At 38.9% G+C, this 21,353-nt stretch overlaps 2 protein-coding genes across 9 annotated transcripts in view; one reads left to right on the top strand and one right to left on the bottom strand.

Annotated features, from left to right (window-relative positions):
* parga (poly (ADP-ribose) glycohydrolase a) overlaps nt 1-6,027 on the bottom strand; it is a 38,464-nt gene extending 32,437 nt beyond the window's left edge. Inside the window, exons 1-6 of one of the 7 annotated variants that reach the window (XM_048269745.1) lie at nt 5,453-5,850; nt 4,732-4,774; nt 4,007-4,567; nt 2,819-2,948; nt 373-495; nt 137-217 (exon numbers count right to left, since the gene is read on the bottom strand). In XM_048269745.1, coding sequence (XP_048125702.1) covers nt 137-217; nt 373-495; nt 2,819-2,948; nt 4,007-4,567; nt 4,732-4,757 — 921 coding nt within the window. In that variant the 5' untranslated portion in view covers nt 4,758-4,774; nt 5,453-5,850. Of the gene's footprint in view, nt 1-136; nt 218-372; nt 496-2,818; nt 2,949-4,006; nt 4,568-4,731 lie in introns of all 7 variants that reach the window. The other 6 variants (XM_048269747.1, XM_048269746.1, XM_048269751.1 and 3 more) reach the window with 6 other exon arrangements.
* Nucleotides 6,028-13,655: 7,628 nt separating this feature from the next.
* LOC125311417 (myoferlin-like) overlaps nt 13,656-21,353 on the top strand; it is a 40,400-nt gene continuing 32,702 nt past the window's right edge. For both annotated transcript variants that reach the window (XM_048269452.1, XM_048269451.1), the window contains exons 1-5: nt 13,656-13,896; nt 14,243-14,298; nt 14,453-14,544; nt 18,816-18,924; nt 19,231-19,327. In XM_048269452.1, coding sequence (XP_048125409.1) covers nt 13,809-13,896; nt 14,243-14,298; nt 14,453-14,544; nt 18,816-18,924; nt 19,231-19,327 — 442 coding nt within the window. In that variant the 5' untranslated portion in view covers nt 13,656-13,808. The remainder of the gene's footprint in view (nt 13,897-14,242; nt 14,299-14,452; nt 14,545-18,815; nt 18,925-19,230; nt 19,328-21,353) is intronic.

Below are 21,353 nucleotides of genomic sequence, written 5' to 3'. Positions count from 1 at the left end.
CAATGGTCTAGAAGTTGCCATTTTGAACTTTGACCCTCATTTCCACTGAACTTCATTACATTTTTAAACATCTGAGAAAAGCTGAGGAAAAACTTTCTCGATGACATGGGGTTTAGTTTCCATGATGTACACTCACCCTAATGTCCAGAGAACTCTTGCATTCACTTTCCAAAGCTGCACAGATCAAGTTCCATCTACTTTGGACAGTGTTTCCACCCTAAAACATACATATGAACTATTAAACAAACCTTAAAAAGATAAAAACAAAGTTACCATTCCATCATCAGAGTTGTTAACTTGCTGATGACCAACTGTAATCCATTTTGTCAACACATTCAAAACAACTTCACTTACTTACAACCTACAACCTACTTCTGTCTCAACTGGGAAGAGGTTCTTCTCCGAACAGGGCAGCTTCACAGAAACGTCATCCCAAGCATCTCTGAACTTGCTCGGGTATGGGACAGGGACATCACCTTCTCTAAGCAGATCTGTCTGTTGAAATATATAAATCAAATCGTAAAAAGATCATGAGAGATGACAATGAACTATTGTGACAATCTAGCAAGATGGTAAGATCTCACTAAAACCGATTGCTTCATTATTAAAAAATAACGTTACTCCGGTATGCAGGCATAGCTCATTTGTTCCTGGCAAATCACTGGCCTTTGACCCCACAACATTGAGTACCTAAACAATGCATGTAACCTTTGTAATGATTAACTATGCAAGGCTTGTGGCAGATCATTTATCATTCAGCAGATCATCTTGGCATTGTCTAAATGCATTGAGTTGTTGCCATTTTATTTGCGTTAATCAGCAGTTGAACAGGTGTATATCCTCCCTCTCTCTCTCTGTATGTATGTATGTATGTATGTATGTATGTATGTATATATATATAGTATGTATGTATGTATATATATATATATATATATATATATATATATATATATATATATATATATATATATATATATACACACACATATACCAGAATTGACCTAAATACATTAAATGTTAAGTGCACTGGTGCAACCAATGAAAATGTTAGATCGCACAGATTTTTGAGCACATGTGCATCCAAAATGAAGCCTCGATCTGGCCTTGAATTTTGTACTGAAATTTGTGCAGACATTTACATTGGTTGTTAAGTCCATGGCTGCCTTTGTGAATTTCAGGGTTCCCACTTTAATTCAAAGTATAAGTATAAGTATATATACTCTTGATCCCGTGAGGGAAATTTGGTCTCTGCATTTATCCCAATTTGTGAATTAGTGAAACACACAGTGAGGTGAAGCGCACACACTAATCCCGACGCAGTGAGCTGCCTGCTACAGCGGCGCTGCGGTCTCCCATCCTAGTACTAACCAGGCCCGATACTGCTTAGCTTCCTAGATCAGACGAGAGCGGGCGTGCTCAGCGTGGTATGTAAATCATGACTTTCCCCTGACTAAAACACTGAATTTCCATGACCTACTATATAATGAATGGTACAATACACTGATCAAAGATTTCAGGAAGCCATGTAGCGTTGAATAATCTTTTCCTTTTTTAGAACAGCAGATGAATAAATGGGCATTGAATAAACAAAGTTGGGCTAACCAAAATGATTCAAGCAAGCAGTAAAGCTAATAACCAGATATACACCAATTCTGCATAGAAATATATGCATTTGTATTCATGTATTTTGGCAAGTGAATTTTAAACTGCTACAGAAAAATTCCCTGATATTCCATGACTTTTCCCCAAAAATGATACAATTCCCTGACTTTCCATGTCTGGAATATACTTTCCAAAATTCCATGATATTCCAGAAATGTCATGACCCGTGGAAACCCTGAAATTTGTCCAGTGAGGTGCAGGATTAGCCTGGGAGAACCCAGAGGAACCTTTGCAAAGAGGTCATTCACTCCCATTTCCAATGTTCCTAAAACCCAGGCACCAATCATAAACGTGGAGGTGGGCTTAACATGATGACAACAAAGCAGTATTTGAAAAACGCTTGTTTGTTGAGATGATTGTATAAGTATAAGTACATATACTCTTTTGATCCCGTGAGGGAAATTTGGTCTCTGCATTTATCCCAATCCGTGAATTAGTGAAACACACTCAGCACACAGTGAACACACAGTGAGGTGAAGCACACACTAATCCCGGCGCAGTGAGCTGCCTGCAACAACAGCGGCGCTCGGGGAGCAGTGAGGGGTTAGGTGCCTTGCTCAAGGGCACTTTAGCCGTGCCTACTGGTCGGGATTCGAACCGGCAACCCTCCGGAAACAAGTCCGAAGCGCTAACCAGTAGGCCACGGCTGCTCTGCATGTCATCTCCTTCATTGTTCTGATTGGTTTTAGGTCCATCAAAGTGTGTCCAGAGGCATTTTGATTGGCGTCCGTTGGTGACGCCCCTTAGCCTAGAAATCTAGACGCACCCTAGCGGTAGCAAATGTAATTTGGATGTTGCTGTTGAAGAACAGCATGACACGAGTTAAGCTTTTTTTAAGTTGGCAAAAGTTTGAACTAGCCAACTAGCTCTGCTGGTGGGAAAACACATGGGACTCATGAGTTGTAGCGCTGTCCTATTGCGTGCAGAGGGAATTTGAAAGACAACCGATTATCCCGCCCCTCGTACTGAGCACTGCCGGTGAGTCCCCAGACCCTACATTTTAATGTGGGTCTGGCTTGTCAGGCTAGACGCCCCTTGGAAATGGGAGATGAATGAACCTTGTCCAGAACCAATCACAATTTCAATTGAGATAAGTCTGGTGCTAACCAGGTTAGTGTAGGATGAGTAGACATCATAATTACCAACAATGACTTACTCTGATCATTACAGAATGACTGTGTGCAGCCTTCAAATGGGGCAATGGATGACCACACAATGGCATCCTCCTAAGCTCATCAACGGATGTTCCCCTCCACAGTTTGTCTCTTCTTTCTTCTGTCAGCTCACTTATCAAAGCCAATGAATTCACAACACATTAGTTAGCCTACTTTCCTTTCCTAAATATTTCATTCATTCCAGGCAATGACACAGACAATAATACTCTTACACTGCTATGACAGATAATATTTACCAAGGAAGTCTAGGTAAAGCACTGGGGTCATTCCACATCAATTCAACCAGGGCCTACGTACTTAGGTTTTTAAAAAATTACCACAGGTTACTCTACACAACCACAGGTGGCACTGTGGTAACTCTATATAAAACATATTGATCTCAATGGTGCATTTTGCCCATGTTCAGAGTGGAAAATAAAAAAGAAAGATTAGCATAAGACAAGTCAAATTGGTGTTTTAAAAAAGAAGAGATCATGGAGAATAAAGAAAAAATATATTAAAAAATCATTGTATATTCCCAAAAGGTGTTTGGGTGCTCTGAAAATGAGAACCAAAATGATTATTTTATAGACTTGTGTGGTCTGTTGTTCAGACCCTGAAGGAATTTATTTTCTGTTCATTGCTTTTTGTGAGAGTGTTTCTACTTATCTAAATAAGGACCATAAATCAAGAGCCTATGTTGAGTACAAATATGTCTTATGAAGGCCTAAACAGAGCCCAGCCAAAATCTCCAACATTTTGATCAACTTTGAGGGACAGCTATGACCATGCAGGATAATCCAGACCAAACCTGACGATTTTGCTATATACTACTCCTATTTATGTACAGCATGCAAAATTTGAGCCTTCTACATGGTTTAGTTCTTGCGCTGTGGGCTTGTGAACTTTGACAAAAAAAGAGGCCGAACAAAATTGATACCTCCCTCCCCCTGTAAAACTGGCTGTATCTTTGAAAGTATTGATCTTACATAAAAGTAATTTTACAGTGTGTCTCCTGGGTACACCTGGTATTTTTTTTCAGAATTTCTTGAGACCTAAGTGCTTGGGCCCTGGTTGAATTGACGTGGAATGACCCACTTAATATACATAACGTGCAAATTATTGCATAATGCTTAAATTATTCTTTAGGATGAGCAAAACATTGTTTAGACAAAACATGAGAAAAATACCTTTTGCAATTAGTCTTGTGTGCATCACTTCCCACAGTGACAACATTACATTGCTCACCTATTTGCTCTTTGGCACTTGTGTCTGACCTGTCTGAAGTCTTTAGCCCTGTTGTTAGACAGGAAGCACTACATGTTTCTACTTGAGCACAAGTCCCCTCCAGAGACTCTTTGCACATGGAGCTCTCTGGGCTTAACATTTCCACATCTTGAGAAATGCATGGTGTTTCATTTAAACTTAGACATAGACTGGGGCTATCCCCGGTGGGAATGCCAGAAGATCTACAGTCTGATAAGCATGGTTTGGAAGGCTTCTGTCCACTGGGAGAATCCACTTGATTGACAGGCTGGTCAACAATTGCAGGCTCAGCTGACCCACTGTCACGTTCAGAGTCCATGTCAGAAGCTACTAATGGAGAGTTATCAATGACATTCTCATCACTTTTATCTGTAGACTTCTTATTGTGATTGCAGGTTTTAGTAGATGCAGAATCTTTTCCATCAGCTTGAAATGGTTTAAGGAGATGATCGTTTGTCCCCACCAAGTTTAAATCTGTACAATGGCTATAGAGAAAACACAAACAATAGCAAATTAGTTTTTAATTTAGCCAAACAGCAATGTGAATTGGGCAGCTTGATTGTATTTGTCACACGTGTTTTTCCCTTAGCATTTGTGTATCAATAGCAAACACACACACACACACACACACAATAAAACTTGCCATTACCTCTCAGGGTCCGTCCTTCCTTCCATTGCTTAAGGGCAGTAAGCTATATAAAAGACGTTATAACAGTCTACTTCAGAGAGAGAAGGATTCTTTTTCGCAACTGAAGGCACTGACTAGCTGGTATATTGATTCTGCATGTTGAGTAAGAACTCATTAAAAATTAAACAAACAATAGGCAAAAGTCAAGAGCACAATGGAAACTGTAAACCCTTGTCAAACTTAATTAGTTTCGTTTACGGGTAAGATCTAAATACGCACACAAAGACATGTGGGGAAATCACCTACAACTAGTTCCTAAATACTGATTTTCGACGGTGCAACGTTCAGGGTTGTCAAAGGGAACGGTGTATTTCAGCCAGGAAACGTGTCTTATATCCTTGTTGATGTTGGCTGCGTCTTTCAGCCAGGTAGTGTTACCAATCCTTATTAACGTTAAGTAAGTCTTAGATGAATTGTGTGGAGCATTGGACCATAACGCGGCACAATGCCTTAGCTCTAGATCACTTTAGAAAGCATGCGACCTGTCGTTTACTACTGTTACAGTAATGGCAGTTACTGATAGCTAGTTGAAACGTTATACTGGTGATTTGTTGTCACGTTAGCTAATAGCTATTTCAATGATTTGCCAAAATATACGGCCTACCGTAGTATTAAACAGAAGGGCATATCCAACAAGACCAACAATGACAAAAGTTAAATTAAAATATTGTCAGTAACTTACACTGAAAGTCTTTGGTAACGTGACTTCTATCGCATGCTAGCCAACAAACTCTTCAGTTAGCTTTCTATTGGCGTTCATGTCTATTAGCTAGTAATGCTATCGCTAACTGCATTTGCGACTTAGCTATACTGATAGAGCCATATGAATAGTGTAGCAGCTACTTCATTTCTAGTCACATAACAGCGTAACTTACGTTAACAATATGCATAGTTTTTCATTACAATGACTAAATTAATGGTTTGTTCTCCACGATGTTCGGGGAGTTAATGGTCGTGCCACTAGGTTATCGATAGTTTTCCTGCCTCTAAAGATTGTTTTATTTTCAGTGTGTGACGTCTAATTGAAGAGACCAAGGGGGTGGCGCTATATTTTTAAAGAGACATCTCCAGTGGTTGTTCCATAGGTTGTTCCAGAGTAAAATACGGTAAAAGACAGGTTGTTGGCTGTTCCTGTGGTTTGTTCAGACGCTAGATGACGCTCATGAGTCGAGACGAAGTAGATATGACAGCAAGCTCACCAGTCTATGCAGCTGGATCCTAGCCCCTAGGGTGCGTCTAGATCAGGGGGTCAGGATTTGGAGGGTTAACCAAAGATTGTTAAGGAGGAGTTAGTTAGTTAGTTAGTTTAAACACTCAAACTTTTCAGGTTAACCTTTAGCATTTCTGATATTGTATGTCATTACATAATGCAGCTAACATTAGCCTACATGCTGCAACACAGGTATGAAATATATTGTTTTAGTGAGTGTCCAAAGGGGTGAAAGCCACTTTAAATCGGGTCACATTATTGACTGTTGTGTGTCCGAGAGTCAGTTTGTGGGTTTTGTAAGGGCCAGCATTAGGGACAAGACCTACAAAGTTGTGGTGAGTTAAGCAGGGAGGTTGGTTATGTTAATGCTGCTAGCAGTGCTAGGTAACATTAGCTAGGCTACTGAAGCCTTCATACTGTATGATTCATATCAATCATTAACCTAGGAATACTTCGTGCATTTAATGAACATTTTGTGTAATAATTCACGGCAAATTAATAAACTGAATATGGTGGTCCAAGAGCAGACCACGCATCAGCCCGACTGAGCAGTGATGACAGCATAGGATGAGTCAGGTAACGTTATGAAGCACTGCCGTTAACGTTAACCGCTTTCACACACACACGATATAAAATACACGATGATAAATATAAAATTCAATATCAAAACACTATTATTTACACGATTACTCCTAAAATAACTGCTATTAACTGCACAATCACTATATAAAAATCACTGTTTCGAGGAAAGGGTTCGCGTGCTGTCGCCGGTTGGAAATGGCAAAATAAATCGCGCCGATTTTGCCTATATTATTCAGCGAGGCGCGGTGGTTTATGGGATGAGTAGTTCCTTCGCTCGGAAATGAAAATATGTACACAGTCTTGTACCTTTGACTTTTTTTGAATTTTCTCTTCGTTTTTTCACTCGAAATGATATGTTGTATGCTTATGAGTTATGCCGTAGCTGGTTAGCCTAAGACATGCTGTAAAACTCTTTAGATACGGATTTTTCCAAACGTCAATGGGACAAATGAATGGGAATCTTACATCCGGCACCTAACCGCATTTTGGCTGTGGGCGGGACTGTGCAGCTCTATGGCGAGTAGGCCTAGGCCAGTGATCATCACTATTTTTTACACAAGAGCCACATTGGCAGTGCACATTGGCAGTGCCACTTTTACAACAACATACTAACTCACCTTTGCAAATGTGCATTTCTACATATAATATATAATATATAATATACATTCTAATATAAATACATATACATAAATATCCCACAAAAAAGAAATAACACAGCCAATATAGCTAAATATATACAGCCAAGGCTTAATAACTTCCTTTCACCTTCATTATTTGGGTGAAGGGAGAAGTATAATTCAGATGTTTGCGTTTTTGTAGTGCAGTAGCCTATTGTATGTTTATGAAGCACATTTGAAAAAATATATTGGCTGTGTACCACATAGCCTAGCCCACAGTGGGTCCCATTTAGAAACGGCCACATAGCACATTCGCGCTTTCCGTGATACACGCAGATGCATGAAATGTATTACAACTTATCGCCACAGTTTAAGTCCGCTGTAGCCAGAGCCGTATATAGAGATTATATAGAGACTCTATATGGACCCTTTCAACAAGGTAAACAAAAACAATGCTTGAACTTTCTATTTGCATTGCCGGTAAACAGGGCAGCGGACTGCATTCAAAGGCATAGGTGCCAACTCTCACGCATTGGCCGTGAGACACACGCATTTGATTAGTTTCACACACTCACACGCCACACCCCCGATTTCTCACGCTGAAGTGTCAACCCGGTCGGTCAGATGCCTGAAAAATGAGTTTAGCCTATCTATAGATCTACCTGTTGAGCCACGGTTATGCTTTCAGAGACGGTGAGAGGGTTCAAGAGCACCCCCTGTCTGTGGAATTTTCTAAATTTTCTCTCATTTGCGATGTACTTCAGAAGCCGTCCCAGGCGCATTTCCCCCGCATTTCCCCGGCTTCAGGTATGCTTTGAGTATTATTGAGTATTTTTCACGCTGAAGTGTCAACCTGGTAGGTCAAATACCTGGCAGATGAGGTTCAACTAAACTAAACCTATACATATGATATCACACATCAGGTGAACGAGCGGAATCTAAGCTTTCCAATGATATTAGCGCCAAGTTGCTGTGATAAATGGTTCGCGAGAAAATTAACATTGAACCGAGGTGCAATTTAGGCTAATCATATTTGGATTTTGCACACAGTGCACACCCATTACTCTCGGTTTAATATTTCACTAACCCTTCACACAACACGTGGCAAACCCAATATCACAATAAACAGCAAACCGCATCCGAATACGAGGATATAAAGCATGCCTCTGTGCAATAAGTGGTTCCTGAGTAATCCGGTTTTGAAATTGCAACACATTTCTACATGGCCTCATTGGGGCTTAAATTATAATGTATTCTAATGTAAACTATTTGTCAGTAGGCCTACATACATTTTGTAAATTGCTCAGCCATAGATTATCCCACCATCATGGTTCTTATATTGTCAGGTTCCAGCCAATCCCATTACAGATAAATGAATATATTTATATTGGCATGCTTCCTAGTGACATTAATGCAAAAATATGAAGAAAATCAAATACTTGAGACAAAAATATTGATATAAAGCCTGACATAAGCCATATGCAAACATTCACATCATGCAGATATGGGTACATCCTGAAAAAGGAATAGCATGTAGGCTATAGGCTATGGCCATTACAATGACCAATATATTATCTTAAATAAACCAGCTGAATAACACAGGTGACCACTTCTGCATAATTTCATTGAGTGCTGAAATGTACACACATTTTTGAACATTTCTGAACTGTGAAATGTAGCATATGTTTTTGTGGTTGTGAACTTATTGCAATATCACCATAACTATTCCACCTGTGTGTGCATGGTTATAATTCTGAAGTGCAAAATAGCTTAGGCTACAGCACAAATATTTCCATAAAAATAAGCAAGTTTGACCTCTGAATTTATTTTGAAAGTGCACCTGATTGATGCATTTAAAAGTTAAAATATACAAACATTTCTTAAATTCTTACAAAACACCCACCCACTTTTTAAAATTGTTAGTTTGGACCCCCATTTAATTAATTTCGTAGGCTGGCTTTATTTTGTTATATACACTGTAAAAAATAATAAGTAATGGTTACTTGAAAAAAGGGTGGAAACTCGTTGCCTTAAATAAGTTAAGTAAACAAAACTTTTCTCTTTCAAGTTATGTTTACTTGATGTCTACAAGTAATGCTTACTTAGAAGAAGTTATCCTTACTTAAGACTTTAAAGTTCTGGTTACTTACTTCCAACTAGTAAAGTTTACTTCATGCCCTCAAGTAAAGCTTACTTGAAACAAAGTTGTATTTACTACTGTTAAATGAGTTACCCTTACTTTGAGTTGTAAAGGGTACTTTATGTTGGTTAGTAAAGTTTACTTGCAGAATATACACAAATAGTTGGCACTATTAGATTAGATAACTTTATTGTCATTTTGCAGAGTACAAGTACAAAGACAACAAAATGCAGTTTGCATCTAACTAGAAGTGCAAAAAAAGCAGAAAAATGCAATGTGATATACAAAGACAGGTGGTGCATAGACAGGATAGGAAATATGCGGTGTAAACAGTAGTATACAGTTGGTTTACAGAAGGTGGTTTAGAGTAATATAAATTAGGTATAAATATGTGCAGTGTATTAGCAGAATAAATATGGATATATTTGGTATGAACCATATAGACATATATGTACAGTATACAGCTATGTGCAGTGTGGTAACAGTACTGTAGTGCAGAAACAGTAACATTATAACAGTAGTAAGAATACGTGTATGTGCAGGATGAATAGTATGAAGAGCAGTAGAAAATGGAATGGCTATATGTGTAATTACAGTATGTACATTTGTAAATAAATAGAACACTATGGGTGGGATAGGGTAGTGCAATTGTCCACGGGGTGGGTGTCCCCGTCAAGGTTTCCGTGGTCATGGTGGACACCTCAACAGGCACAGGCAAGGAGGCATCGGGCGGGGGCTTAGTTGGTTGGTTGTCACCGGGATGCACAGCTAGAGTTCAGTAGGGTGACAGCCGCAGGGAAGGAGCTTCCTCTGAACCTGCTGGTTTGGGTGCAGAGAGACCTGTAACGCCTCCCAGGGGAGTGGGGTGAACAGTCTGTGGTTGAGGTGAGAACAGTCTTTGATGATGCTGCGGCGCCTACGCCAAGCATCACTTGCCCTGGATGGCCTTGATGGTGGGGAGTGAGGAACCGTGATCGTTGGCCAGTTTTCACCACCCTCTGCAGTTTTTTTTAGTCGTATTCTGGTGTAACCTCCATGTTTCAATCAGTAGTGTTTGAGCAACTGACCTCTGACTTCACATCCAAACAAGCACAACTTACATGTCCAGTTCATTGCTCTGCATTTTCAGTTTTCCAACTGCAAAAAGAAAAAGAGGGCAAAATTATTATCAATATGCATCTATTGGCCATGTTTAACTAAAACAGCTGATTAAGTTTATCACATTAAATGTTAATTTAAATTATTTCTCCAGAGACCTAATTAATACTGTTAAGCTAAAAATATTATGATTTGGCAACTTAATTTTCTCTATTGCTTCAGGCCTAGTACATTTATCACAATAGAATTTAAAATGTCAATCATACGTTGGAATTATATGATGCCATTTTGCACCTCAATAACGGCACATTCGTTCAAATTCCACACACTGCAACCTAAGTCCTCTTGCTAAATCACAACGAAAGATTTTAGATAAAAGACCATGGCTTTCTCAGTCAGTAAGGTTATGAGTCCAATTATCCTAATTGTTTTATCAATACAGTAGGAATATCGACGTAAACCATACACAGTTTAATCTTTACACGTTTTGAATCAACTTAGCATGCTAGCAAGCATTTCTCATGAGAAATGGCTAACGTTAGAACTAAACTTCATTAAGAGAGCTCATGAAGACAACTGCTATTGGCAAATTTATACAGCCTAGTTTTAGACCCCAGGCGCCACCACTTCCCTCATAACTTCGATAACAAAAATATCAAAGGGCTTGAATACCTAGAATATTTGTTTTCTGCTCAGCATGGTCTGAGGCAGTGTTAACAAAGATCTTTGGTGTTAACTCGCATAGCTGCTATCAGTTAGCTGCAAACTGTTAGCAGCTAGCGCATATATCGGCCACTTAGCAAGTTGAACTTAACATTACCCCAGTTGTTAATGAAACCGAATGTACAGTTTTGCACAAATGCTGTTAGTTCAACCTATACTGTAAACATTTGACACATTAATACATACTGTAAACTTACCGGACAGAGCAAGTCACTGGTGAAGCTGTTACACTCCCATCCCAAAAGTCAGCCACACCGTTACACTGCCGACCGTTGGCTGTGGAATCCAGAATGCTCCCTCTGCAACTGTGCGTGTGCACTCGTGAGTCCAGTTTACTCAGGTCTGAGTTGTGAAGCTTACTCGTGTATCTCAAGTTTTAGACCCCATTGTTGCAAGTTCGGCACATTACTAATGTTTCTCTAGTAAGAACACTAGGTCAGCCTATAGTAAGTAAAGTATACTTGTGTTACTGCAGTAAGATGTAGTGTTATTTTTTACAGTGTAGAAGTATCTAAATAACCTGTTAAAATGTACCAGAATTCAGGAAATTGCATCTAGTCCAAAAAAGATTTTCTGGGGGAGGACCCCCATACCCCCCCTCTGAAATGTCCCACCCACTTTTACAATGCATCCGACGTCCATGGTCCTAGTAGTAGGCTAGATCCTTTTGATACCAATGTTCATTTAACTGTGGGACCCTGGTCCCAGGGATGGATTACTGCACGGGCATTCTGGGCCCAGACCCAGGGGCCCAAGGTGTCAGGGTGCCCTGAAGCCCAAGCCTTTGCATGGAATCATTGCCTCAATATCAACACATCAGGATGTAGGCTATGAATCTGATTGAATTTAGTATTGGCCATCCCCAAAATGCTAGCCTGACGAGCCAGACCCACATTAAAATGTAGGGTCTGGGCACTCACCGTTCGCAGTGCTCAGTCCGAGGGGTGGGATAATCGGTTGTCTTTCAAATTCCCTCTGCACGCAAAAGGACAGCACTGAGTCCCATGCGTTTTCCCACCAACGGAGCTAGTTGGCTAGTTCAAACTTTTGCCATCTCAAAACAAGCGTAACTCGTGTCACACTGTTGGCCAACAGCAATATCCATCTTCTTTGTTTTCAAGTAGCAGGGAATTTAAGCCAAACCGTTGCAACTCTGCCATCAATCATTATGTTATGCCCCCCTAACGACTCTATAGACGATTTGATTGGCCTGATAGAAGTTTAATTTTTCGAGCTCACAAGCCAACGGAGAGTTGCTAGACTAGCCCTGGAAGCAAATGTAATTTGCTGCCGCTAGGGTGTGTCTAGATTTCTAAGCTACCAAAATGCACCAGAATACAGGAAATCACATCAAACAAATGAAGAAAATTCTGGGGGAGGACCCCCAAACCCCCCTTCCACATGTGCGACAATTAGTGGGGAGCCCTTAATACATGTGGGCCCAGGGGCCCGAAAGTTCATAATCTGTCCATGCCTGGTCCCTACACCTGAGAACCACTGATGTACGTTTTTTTTTTACTGTACGGTATAATGCTGAATGAGCCAAACAAAAATTTCCGCAGGAAAATTTTGGTTGGCCCCACCAAATCTCACTCCAAGGTTTTTTGAAAAGTTGGCAGCCCTGCAAAGACGTTTCAAGTGGCAGTGAGATACTGTAAGCAGAACGAAACTAAAGATCACCTCGTTGAAGTCACACAGTAGACTAGGCTAAATCAGAGCCTACTTTTGTTTTTATCAAGATGATGGCCTTTGGCGAACAGTTTAGGCCTACTCAAAATGAGTAAAACCAAATTTGGCGAAATCTCGCCAAAGCTGCATATGAGCCACCAATTATAGCTTGACGAGCCGCATGTGGCTCGCCAGCCGCGCAATGAGTAGGCTAACACTGGCCTAGGCTATGTAGGCCTACAAGTTAATTAATGATCAACGTTTAATGACAGTGGGTCTAGGTGATACAATGTGTAGTGGGCAGTGGGATAACTAGCTTCTATTGGTTTCCGTTTGTGGTGACTGCTGACTGAGATAAGGGGGATGAGATAGCGCCACAGAATAAATCGCCATGGTGACTTACCATAACATATCCTGCCCCCTATCCCGCTTTTGTGCAACTGGATCACGGATAAATTGAGCCAGGATAACCAAGACGGAGGAAAAAAAGATCGGTTTGGTACGTGTGGACTAGGGCTTAATCACTTATGCTAGTTTTGTGCTATGGCCCTCCGGCCATGTTACAAAGAATCGCAAACACACACGCAGCGGACAGTCAGACTTCGCGGATCGCGTGACCGGCGGCGGTGAGGCAGCCGAAGCTTCGAGCTGGATTCGAACCGGGGATGCTACTGGCATAATTCAATTCATCATGTCGGTAGTATTTCTTAAGAAATGTATAAAATAAAAACAAAAATACTTTGTCATTATTACCATTTGAATATATATATATATATATATATATATATATATATATATATATATATATATATAATATATATATGGTTGTCTAAACCCATCTGTCAGGCTGTAAGAGAGGCAGAAAGTGGAGGAACACAGATTCATTTCCTGCCTACTCCCATGCGTGTAAAGGCCGTCCCCTCTTTACTTAAACAAAGTTATCCACTAGTGCTTAAGGGAAATCTAGATGTGACATGCCAGTGCGACAAAAGGAGCTAGGATGCTGCGGGTTAAGATAGAATCCGCCAAAGGGATACCTAAAAAGACACTCGGAAATCCAGACCCTTTTGTCACAGTCATATTTTGTGGTGAGCATCAATTAAATTATACCGCAACGTTCAATGTAAAACTAGGCTAATTATAGGCTACAAATAAGCTGTTTAAGGCATAGCTTACAAACGCACTAATGCATTGAATAGTTTAACTTGCACAGATTGCTATACGAAACTTTTCGCGATTTCTCGATGATACATTTTCGCTTCAAATAATACAGAAATTGAGTCAGACATGAAGTGAAGTGGGAAAAATCATGTCCAAGTATTTGCAATTTGTCCTTATAAGGACATAACATCCCCTTTTCCTGTCAGAAGTAGCCATACAGCTAACATGTTCTAACATAATTCTCTGACATAACACATGTTTTGATCTTAAAAGATGAAAAGAAGAAGACAAAGCATATAGACAATGAGGTAAATCCTATCTGGAATGAAGTAAGTGTGATATCTTTACATACCCTATCACTTAGAGGTTGTGATTCAGATGGAAGTACCTTGTCAATTTGTAAAATCCTGTATTGACTGTTTATACAACATACAGTACAAGATGCCATGGACAATCTCACTTAGCTTAACTCTGTAATTGCAGGACTTAGAATTTGACTTGAAGGGGCAGTCTTTGGCCTCCTCCTCGGTCATTGATGTAGTTGTGAAGGACTATGAAACCATCGGAAAAGACAAGTATGTACTCTAATTTGCCCATCTAAATTTCCTTTAGGTCACTTTTAAAGATGTAGGCTACCATGAGGAAACTTATTTAAATGCTCTTACCAAAATACCAGTACTTTTCAGTACTTTGTGTTGTGGCCCTGTACATATTCACTGATATCTCATTCACTCACTCAGTTTAAAGGTGTTGCATGTAAAAAAAAAACTGATGGCTGTGCAGTGTCAATTAGTTATTGTGCTTTGAGTAATGACATTTGTGGAATTTCTCTGGGACTATGTTCCTGATGCTTCTTCATTTTGGTGAAAATGTGGAATCGGAGTTTAAACAAAAGAGAGAGTACAGCTTTCGATTAGTTGCCACTCCCAGGACATAGGACAAATATGTTGAACTGATCTTCCTCAATAAAGTCTCATGGTGATATAATTACTGTTTGAATTATTTTTATGTGCTAACTTATATTCATATTTAGGCCTACTATGCTCTGTGTAAACCTTTTTGTCATTTTTATAGACCTCATTTACATTAAACTGTTACACTGCTTTTTTGCTACTCAAGTACACAGAAATTATTAAATTTAAAAAATGCATACATTTAAGATACCTTCTGTACTGAGGTTTCCATTGATTCACTTGTGTGACACAACAGTCTTTTATGTATTGCACTCTTAGATTCTTTTGCATGTACAGTCAAGCAATTTTTCACATTCTCAGCCAATCTTTTTGAGCTTGTGGAGACGTGTACCAGCAGATAGGCTGATACAGGTCATGCTTCTAGTATTCCTTCAGTGCTGTTTTATTTGCAACCATCCATGTAGAGAAAAGATTGCCTTTGTTTCTGTGCCACTGCTAGGTGTCACAACAGCCTTCTCCATCAGTGCAGTTTATTGTCAGATACTGGAATGTAGTACAAATGTCAACAAAGAAAAACACAAAAAAGTCCTTTATCTTTGTCCTTGGTTTAACTCAGCTAAATGTTTTATAGTAAGAATCAGAATCAGAATGCCTTTATTGTCATGGCACAGAGTACAACAAAATCGGTTAGCAGTCCTAATGGTGCATTCAATAAATATATATAAATGTACTGTAAGACCATTTATTAGTGTTGAGAATACAACATAATAGTTTTGGCAGAATGGCTTGGTTTGGTAAGGGTGGGGTGGCAGTGCTGTATATTGTACAACAACTTAACACCCCCAAATACACACACAGTTATATGGTAAAGTAAATTTACATGACCATTAACAACTGCAGTAAATGATATGACAAATACAAGGTGGCCATTAAGACGAGAATTTGAATAGAAAAAGGTATTCATGACAGGTATTCGTTTGGTAAGCTCATGAGCCAATTTTGAATGACCGAGGAATGATTTAAATGGACCGCCTTAATAGAAAAACTATGATTGGTTCTGGTAAATCAGCTGAGGATCATCTGATGAGCTAGGCGTGTGAATTATAGTGGCTTGCCTGAACTAATGCTTCACTTGATCTGATGGAAACTGTGATGAATGACACTGTTAAAGTGTAACTCCAGCAAAAATTGACCCCAGGGTCTTTTTCTGCATGAAAACACATCAAATAAGCCGTGGAGACAGTATTTTTCGTTGATCAACCACTACGGTGAGCGAAACGCTTCCCAAATAGCATTTTCTAACCAGTAATATTGTTCAAAACAGCACTAAAACCTCTGAGGACCCTGAGCAAGCTATATACTGACGAGGTTTGGTGTTACACTTTAAGACGTTAATACGTATTTTTCCATAAAGTCACTCTCATCTTCAGCCAGTCAATTGTTCCATCACCTATTCATTATTTATAGACCTGGGAGATCAGATGTTGGGAGGGTATTTCTCCCCTGTCAGTTTATTACCTCCACTCTCAACAAATATTCACACTTGATAAATAAAGCTTGCATGTTTTTCAGTGACCAGCTACAGCTATGTGGTTCCGGTTGCTAGTTATTACTGCTACAATATATGTCCTTTTTAATTATTTCTTGCTGTGAACTATCTACACACAGCATACATCTTTAACATAGGAATGGTGCAGCAATTTCTCAACAACACTTCCTCTTAAACTGAAGTAATTTACAAAATTTCTGCCACTGTTATTTTGTGTTGGTTGTGCAACATGGTAACCACCCAAAAGAGGAAAAGAAACAGTAATTCATCACTGGTTCAGTATGATTCATCCTCAGGCCTTAGCTGCTCTATGTGACCATGGTTCAACCCTGGTTGACTTCATGTATGAAAGGGTTAACTTTAGCCTGGCGTAACCACACTCAATTATATTCAGAATTTCAGTCTGGTATCAGTCCATTTTGATTTGATTGTGGGGTGTGTTTCAACCGATACGAGGGCAAAATGCCTCTGCATGCAATTGGAACCAGAAATGCAAAAAAGCATATGGTGCAGTGTAGACAGTATACAGTTAAAGGAACAGACCGACTTTTTGGGACTTAAGCTCATTCACCGTATTCCCCAGAGTTCAATAAGTCGATGCAGTATATACACTTCTCATTTCCGTGCATGTAGTTACTCTGTCTGATGCACCCACCGCTAGCCTGCTTCAATAGCCTACACCTCCCAATAGTGACAAAAGAATTCCAACATTTTCCTATTTACATGCTGTGATTTGTCTAGTTACAACGTGTACAAATAACAATGTCAAATGAGACACAGCCCTTTTGTAAGCTTATAGATACTTGGAACTATGTTTTCATTCAGGGAAATCAATGCTCCTTGGGGTTTGAAGAAGTATTGTAACACTGGAGCTTTTCAGGCGCTGCCTGCAAATCACTTTGCCCAAGTAGCTGTGCTTCGCCGGAATGTGAACATAGTACCATGTATGTATGTACACTAGTGATCGTCAGGTGTGTCATGGACAATTATCTAATTTCACTTCATTGGTCCAAAAAGATAATCTTCCATTAAATAATTGTTTATATTGTACTGGTCTCACTGAGCGTATGGCTGTGGTGTTGGTAGTATGCTGTGAGTGTAATGAAATTACGTTGTTGATTTACAGACAAAAAACAACAACATACAACAAAACACAAAACACAATACCATGCAGTAGTTGTTAAGATTTCATGGTTAATGTTAAAGGAGAATTCCGGTGTGATATTGACCTAAAGTGTATTGAAACATGATACCGAGTGTGAACGTATGTCTCATAGCCCATCTCGGCTTCAGATTCAGATTCCAAAAATAATTCAGTGGAAATGCATGGATTCCAGTTGCTGCTACTGGAAGAAACTGGAAACCATGCATTTCTACTGAATTATTTTTGGAATCTGATCCCTTATCATATCTGTTCATTCTTACTCATTGCTCGACTTATCGTGACTTAATTCAAGATGGCTGCAAACGCTAAACTTCGTGAAGATACTGTCTGTATAAATTGTCTTGTAAGTAAACTACCAGTGCTTTTTCAAAGTTCTCAATGTCTCAAATGTCAGGGCCCTCGGAAGTCTACCAATGAAGGGTGGAGATACATTGAGCCTCGTAAATGGGTGTAAAACAGTGATTTATTTGCATGGCTAGCCCGATGCCGAAGCACCACTATTGAAAAAAAAGTTGGTAGCATCGGCTAACTAGCGCCAGATTTTGGAGTGCAGGGGACAAGCCGAGACGGGCTATGAGACATACGTTCACACTCGGTATCATGTTTCAATACACTTTAGGTCAATATCACACCGGAATTCTCCTTTAACTTCTTCATGATGCATCATAATTCACATGTTTCACTCTCCTTGAAACAGTGGATGATTTGATCCTCAGACAGTTCCATCCTTTTTAATAGCTGAAAAACTACAGGGCTCCCTTTTCAAAACCAGTGTCTTCATTTTTGTCATGGTCATTATATAGGACAACTGTAAGCATATTAACCCATTGTTCTTTTGTTTTATACCCACAGATATACATATAATTCTCCCTGTGTTTAGTTTACTGAAAAGGGTCTTGCATAAAGGTGATTGTAAGGGACCTGGGTTTGTTGGAGTCTTGAATATTATAAAAAAAATTAGACAATGGTACATTTCATTTTTGTAATATTTGGGATTTTGGTGTGCCGTGAGATTTTTTCAGTGTCAAAAATGTTCCGTCACACAAAAAAGGTTGAAAAACACTGGTTTATAGTAAGGATATGTGCTGTGTATTAACAGTAACATTATAAGAGCAGATTGATATAGTCAGTTAAAAGAGGAGTGGGGTCATTCTTCACCCTCACTCACTGCCAATGGTATTTACTGCATACAAATTTGTGTATCACATTTCTCTCCAGATTTATTGGATCTGCAAATATATCCCTCAAAGAACTGGGCTCTGGTCAAATCAGGTCTCTTCCTGCAAAAAACATCTCTCTTTTGGGTGACAAGAAACAAGATACAGGGGTATGTCATTTGATTTATTACATCATACTTGCAAGTATTTGTCTGCCCACTAACCCTGAGTAATTTGCGTCTTGCCATAGTGAGTGTGATGCCTGATTAAAGGCATGCTGGTTTTACAGTTGATGAGTATGTAATGTAGAGAGAGTGAGGTTTCTAACCAATGGAAGGAATTTATTTTAGTAGGCTATATCATTTATTCTGTGTATGACTTTGCAGCACTTTATAGCACATATTGACATCTCATTATCTCTCATTGCACTTTATACGTCTCAAAGGCATCTCATTGAAATACAATGTTTGTTTCAGGCTGTAATTAATCTCATAATTGACTATAAGCCTCCAGCAAATGCAACATCAAGTGCAAACAATAGCAAGGATAAAGAGTCTGTTGCAGAAGAAGCGGGTAAGCACAAGGATTCTCCTTCTCTGTAACACTTATTTTGTCAAAATATCCCTTAGACAGACAAAAATAAAACAGACAAAAATGTTTTAATATGTGCTGTTATCTTCTGTAAGAAAGTCTGTTGAAGTTGTATCTTCATATAATGAGAAATCACACTGTGAGGTAGATGTACTAGCACGTGTGCCTTCTTGAAGCTTATATCCTTGCATCATGTGCCTAAGAATGGGACCTGCTGCTGTATGTCCAAACAGACCACACTTTGGGAAAGATGCACTCTGCCTGCCCCACATTCAGAGAATGGCCACTTGTGGTTTTGCTACTGATCCATTATGGATTCGTGGGAGTTTTTTTCCTGAGTTTTGTGCAAAAACATGATATGTAGAATGTATGAGAACTAGAAGCTGAACGATACGGAATTTTAAAGACCGATACCGATTTCGATATTTGAGGAATTCAAAAACCATCAAATGCTAAATCAGCCTATCAATCTGGTATCCAAATGAATATTGGATACTAGAATATCTCTCCCACTCGCTTCCTATCACTCTCTCCACTGTTCGGTCAAATTGAAGGCATTAACCCCCCCCCAAAAAATAAAAAATAAAAAATAAATATATATATATATATATATAAAAAATATCAAGAAATACATTGAAAAGAGCAGTTGGTAGTGATAATTTGTTTTTAAAGGTGGGGAAGTGGAGGCTACATGTGTGCTGAAGTAGCAGAAATAGGCAAGTAGGTCTCGCTGCAGAACACAAGATCCAAGGGGTGGAGCTGGATCTTGGTCAGGCTCGGGGTTGTGGGACATAACATGTAGTGACATGTAGTACGCAGATTCTTCTTCTTCTTGTGAGCGTTTATTGGCATATTAGGCACCCTTCACTGTAAACCCCAACAGGTTCAATGAACTCAAAATATTTGATGAAACTGATTACCTCAAAATATTTATATATGTTAAAAAATATTTTAAGTAATTTACTTAAAATGAGACTTTTTTTAATGCTCAAAATCTTTAAGGACAAGGATAACATTAAAAAGAATAATGTGAGAAATAGATATTGTAAGTTATTGTTACATTAGTCAGACAAGCTCTTAAGACTCCAAATCTTGAAAAATGAACATTTTAAGTAATTACTACTCTAAACTAGAAGTTATTCACACTCATGTTTTTAGGAAGTTGATGAATTTGACAAACAAACATTTTAAGTAATGGCTACTTAAATTGTTGATAAGTTCAATGAACCTGATCATTTTGAAACCATTGTTAAAACTAACAAAATTGACACTGGAAATGGAGTTGATGTTTTTAAGTTATCACTCCTAATAATATATTCATGTTATCACCATGACTCATTCAGTTTCTCAAACCTAAACATTGTCACTTCAGTCTCTTATATTTTTAAGTTGACTTCACTCTATTGAAACACATTTGACTGTTTAGGTTTACTACTTACCTCAAAATCAAAAATATTTTATTTGTATGATTCAAATAAAAAACTACTCAAAAGACAATTTCAATGCAGATTCCATTTATTTAAGGATTCCATTAGAATTCTAACAGAACAACATCCCCAGCAATGCGGTTAATAGAGAACATCAAAGAAATAACAACCTTTTACCACTTCAACAAAGGTAATAATACTCAAATAACAAAATAATAGGCCAACATAAATAAAAGCAAAAAAGCTCCATTGCTTGCTTAAGTATTAACATGCTGGCAGTACCAACCATGAGATTTGGAAAACAGAATGCTTACTCATCCATCATCAGCAATTTATTTTTAAGGCTAAGCAGCAGTCTAGGAGGTAACCGCTTCAGGTCTTCCAAACTCATTATAATTTTTTTAATGAAATTAAATGTGTAGGACAATTGCTTTGGATAATCGAGATGAAGTGCATAAATTAAGCCAAATAGCCAAATTATGTCAACTCTGCTGCTACTCTCTGCCAACTCTGCTATATCACACACAACAATATCTCCGTCAAGAACTATAGAATGGATAGCAGGACCAAACTTCACAAGG

Source organism: Alosa alosa, chromosome 18 (genome assembly GCF_017589495.1).
Source record: "Alosa alosa isolate M-15738 ecotype Scorff River chromosome 18, AALO_Geno_1.1, whole genome shotgun sequence".
NCBI lineage: Eukaryota > Metazoa > Chordata > Actinopteri > Clupeiformes > Clupeidae > Alosa > Alosa alosa.
The sequence above is the reverse complement of the archived record's forward strand: the minus strand, read 5'-3'. Positions and strand labels throughout refer to the sequence as shown.